Here is a 5,071-nt window from a genome sequence, read left to right on the forward strand (position 1 = left end):
TCTAAAGCCATTACATATATACAGATCACATCAAGCTGATATGCATTAAAAAGCACTAATCTTTAATAACAACGTGGAGTCAAGAAATTTTCTAAATTTAGACTTGTAAATTAGACTTGTAAGTAAACCTGTAAATTATTCCTCAAGTTATTATATTGTAAGCTTTAGAGCATGTTTTTGAGGTTAATAAATCAATAATTTAGAAATACTGGATTTTAATCTCAATAACCTTGAGTTTATTGACTGAGGCTAATACTATTCTTTTTTTTTTTTTTCCTAAAAGTAAAGAAACTTGGTCATTTTACTGTCCTTCTACCAAAATTTTATCCTACACCAGTCATTTCCAGGGACCTTCCTCAGTCTTAGTATGGCTTATTTAAGGGCAGAGAATTAACCCACTCTTGGATTCAAGTACATCTATACCAAAATGTATTTAAGAAGAGGAAATTTCCCAGTGGGTTTCCAGCCTCCCCTTATTGTACATTTTATTGTTGGTCTCTCTTGTAGTAGTACATTTGGAAAAGTATCTAGGAAACTATACTTCTCAGTGGCTCCTAAATGGTTCATTAGAGTGCAGCTCTTTTGTCTTTCTAGATATCCACGGTACTGATATTCAGGACTTCCCCCAGGAAGTCTACTGGTAGTATCCTCAACCACAGAGCTATTTCTCCTTTTCTTTCCCAGTCCCATGGTACTGAGTCACTCTCAGAATATCAAAGCTGGGACTATGTCTCTCCACTGCAGGAGTTCAGTGGCACAGGGTTCACGGTACAGAGTAAGTTCACAGCAACCTGGCTAATGCCCTAAAAGCTCTTCCCTTCCGAAACAGGGAAGGTTCCCTCCAAGGGGTTAGGGGAAGTCATGCAAACAAGTTCTGCAATGGGCCCCAGAAAGACTCTTTCATGACTGAGAAATGTTTGGTCCTATCCCAGTGCAAGTTCTTCAGATTCTGAATGCTCCATCCTAGGCTGAGGCAAGCCTAAAATGCATGGGGGGAAAGAGGATCTTTAAAGAATTATCTCATTCTGATCTCTAGAACTGACCACTTAGAACTCGAACAAGGCAAAATCTTATGCTCTGTATGTTAGAACGAATATTTGAGACTGGGAGGCTTTCCACGCAGTGTATCAGGAGAAAGGGAAGCACAATCACTGGAATCAGCAACATAAACATTAGGCGCTATAAGACTATAGGTGTTTCTGTGTTTCTGAAATTTAATATCTAAAGCAGAAGTTACAAAAATATGAAAAAGGAGGATTTGTGTATCATGCTAAGAAATTTCAACCCTCTTATCAGTGGCATGTGGTAGCATTTCTCCTTCTGTGTCTGACACATTTTACTAACATAATGTTGTCCACATTTATCCATATTCTCACAAAGGACAGAATTATCTTCTTTTTAAAGGTAGAATAAAGGGCACCTGGGTGGCTCAGTCACTTGAATATATAACACCTGATCTCATCTCAGATCTTGATTTTACGGTTCTGAGTTGAAGCCATACATTGGGCTCTTCACTGGGTGTAGAGCCTACTTAAAAAAAATTAAACGTGGTATAATATTCCATTATAGGTGTCTGCTGTAATTTGTTTATCCATGTCTGTGAATGAACACTTAGGCTGAACACAGGTTAGTCTGTCTTGGCTATTGTGAATAGTACTGCAGTGAACGTGAGAGTGCAAGTATCTCTGTTTTCATTTCCTTTGAATAAGTATCTAGAAATGGGATTGCTGGATCATACAGTCATTCTTTTTTTAACTTTTTTTTTTTTAAAAAGATTTTGTTTAACTGAGGGAGAGAGACAGAGAGAATGAGCTAGAGAGAGAAGGAGCAGGGGGAAGAGGGAGAAAGAAGCATTCTCTCCACTGAGTGAGGAGCCTGATGCTTGGCTCAATCGTGGGACTCCAGGACCATGACCTGAGTTGAAGGGAGATGCTTAACTGACTGAGCCACCCAAGCATCTGAGAAGGATTATATACATTTTTAATCTATACATCCTTTAATGAATCTGTGTTAAATTTCTAATGGGGAAAAATAGAGGAGGAGGAAGGCTCAATATCATAGATTCAGTTGCCTTTCGCCTCACCCCTAGGAAGGAGAAAAAGTCCAGTATCACTCCATTATATTTTGCTATAAGGACTGTTACTTGAAGAATCTAAACAATAAATATGCTACCAGAATTTTAGGTAGAGGTGTGTCTAAATGGAAATAAAATATTGATGAACTGAAGGTCATAATCTTCATATGGCTTTAAGAATATTTCAATAAGATGCCAAGACAGGTGTTCTCATGCCCATAATGGCTATGATTATCCTACAGCAGAATTTCAAGAATGTCAAAATTTTTTGACAAAAACTAGTTCTATCTTGCTTCTTGCATTAAAAAGCCTCTTAAGTTCTTTAATACTTAAATTCTCTTTAAACAGCAAAATGTTTTAGATATTATTCAGATTATAAACTGTTGCACACATAAGAAATACAATTACTCTTTTGACATTAAAACATTCCAGTGAGTAAATCCAAAGCTTCTACTTCAATTTCAGGGAAAACCACTGCTTCATCCTGCTTCGGATCTGCTGGGTCTTTACACTGTAGATGATTGGATGCATCAGGGGTGGAAAGAGAATATAGATATTGCCCATAAGCACATGAACGAAAGGTGAGAGATGCTTTCCAAAGCGGTGCACCATGGTGAGGCCAATGATGGGGATGTAAAAAACCAAGACAGCACAGATGTGGAATACACAGGTCTGCAAGGACTTGAGCCTCTCTTCCCGGGATGCAATTGCCAGCACTGTATGCAAGATGAAAACATAGGAGATGAGAATGAGCACAGCATCCAACAACAAGTTACAAATGACCAGAGCCAGGGCATAGAAGCTATTGAAGCGGATGTCAGAGCAGGCAAGTCGGAGTAGGTCCTGGTGCAGGCAGAAAGAGTGGAAGAGGATGTGGGGGCGGCAGTAATGGAAGAACTTCAGGCGAATGATGACAGGAAGAATGGACAATGCACTTCTCATCAAAATCGCCACCATGAGAATGACTCTGTTGTTGGTCAGGATGGATGTGTAGCGTAGAGGATTGCAGATTGCAATGAAGCGATCAAAGGCCATGGCCAGAAGGACTCCAGACTCTGTGCAGGAAAGTCCGTGGACAAAGTAAGTCTGTGAAATGCAGGCATCCAGACCAATCTCCTGGCTGAGCCCCCACAGGACCCCCAGCACCGTGTGCACTGTGGAAAGCCCTATGCACAGGTCAGTGAGGGCCAGCATGGCCAGGAAGTAGAACATGGGCTCATGCAAGCTCTGCTCTGTGTGGATCACATGCAGCACCAGGCAGTTTCCCAGGAAAACCACAGCATAGATGGAGGAGAAGGGAATCGAAAACCAGGGATGGTACTGGTCTAGGCCAGGGAACCCTGTGAGAATGAATACTGAGGAATTGATAATGGAAGCAGAAGAAGCAGACATGATTATGTGAAGGTAATTTTCCAGAGAAGATCGATATTTACTGACCAGTTTTGCCCAGTGACCTGCTGTGTTGAGAGCTGTGGAGTATGACACAGCTACTCACACTGTAGCACATGTAAGGCACATTGTAGAATCCCATGAAAGCTCCACTCTACAGGAGAAGCCACAGCCCAAGATGATTTCCTAAGAAAGCTCCTTGACAGTAGGTCTCAGGCCGTAGAAGCAAGTCAATGCCCTGACCATTTGGGGCAAATTAGATCATTAACTTCATTCTCTTTTAATCCTTCTGAGTCACTTGTAGGACACACAGCAGGTGACAGTGGCTAAAGTTTTTGAGAGCGCAGGGCTGTTTCCTCCCTGCTGCTCCTGAGGAAGCCCCCCGCACACTGTCTTCTTGCCAGTGCTTGTGGCACAGGGAGTCAGAACGTCAGATTTATGAGGAAGGAATGAAGAGGATTGTGTGGCCCAGGTGGACCCCGGGCTCCTGGGAGGCCACCATTCCCATCTGGAGGCTGACGCAAGTGAAAGATTCTACCCACTTACAGCAGGCTAGTAGTTTGAGTCCCAGGGAATGAGAGGAATGGGGAAATGACAGCAGTTTTGGGGGTCCACAGATCTTTTAAGGGAGGGATGCCCACTGCATTGACTGAAATCTCAATGCCTACTCAGAAGGAGAAGACAATAAACATCCAAGGGGACAAGATATATTAGTATTCCAAATAAGTTTTATTTACCATATCTGTCTGAATCAACATATCTTGTATATTTTAATACCATATTTCATTTTTATTTTTCACTTAATTCTTCAGCAAACATTTCTCCTTTCCTGAACCCATGAGAAAGGGTGGCCTAGAGTCCTCCCCATAACACAGAACAATTGTTTTGAGGAAAAAGACTGCCACAATCTTATCCCAGTTTCCCCTTCTTTCCAGCTCCCTCAGTCTTCCTGTCTCATCTAAGAGGGAAAGGGTCACAATTCACTAGACTGGGAATGCTATAGTGAATGAAGAAAGATATAAATGTGGTAGTGGCAGAGGGGGAGGAAGACTATTGTAGAAATCCCTGTGAAGGTCACAGCTCTGAGAAACAATCCCAGTAATATCAGGTGCACAAAGATTTCATTAGAAGATTATTGTACGCTTTCCTCCTCCACCTATGTCATGACCACACTATGAGGGCACAACAGCAGTTGTGTCCTTCCACAATGTCAGCTTTATTCAATCATAAAGCAAAGTTAAATCACAATGATAAAGCAAGTTCAGGATTCCAAACTCAATGACAGTTCACCATGGGATTAAACTTGGCTTCTTACACAGCATACAAAGCAGGACGGAAGACAAGCCACACAACAAACAAGATAACACAAGGGTGCAGGAAATTAAGGAACCAAATGTGAAGTGGGGGGGTGGCACACAGTTGGGGTAAGGCCTTGGTTTGGTCCTGGTCAACTGTTGGCTGTCAGTGCTTCTGATGTTCAAACAGGGAAGGATCTCGGTTCTGTTCAGAGATGGATTTGGAAGAGCCTCTGGCAGCAGCAATTACCTTTTTCAAGGGATCAGAGGTAGAGGGGTCAGGCTGGAAGAGTGTGAGAATTTGCCGCCAAAA

The 5,071-nt window shown here is 42.0% G+C and overlaps 1 protein-coding gene across 1 annotated transcript; it reads right to left on the reverse strand.

The window, feature by feature from the left end:
* Positions 1-2,524: 2,524 nt before the first annotated feature.
* On the reverse strand, positions 2,525-3,466 carry LOC116599780 (olfactory receptor 51V1-like). The gene has a single exon (XM_032359757.1). The coding sequence runs from the start codon at positions 3,464-3,466 to the stop codon at positions 2,525-2,527; it is 942 nt and encodes a 313-aa protein (XP_032215648.1).
* Positions 3,467-5,071: the final 1,605 nt, after the last annotated feature.

The sequence above is a fragment of the Mustela erminea genome, chromosome 9, assembly GCF_009829155.1.
Source record: "Mustela erminea isolate mMusErm1 chromosome 9, mMusErm1.Pri, whole genome shotgun sequence".
NCBI lineage: Eukaryota > Metazoa > Chordata > Mammalia > Carnivora > Mustelidae > Mustela > Mustela erminea.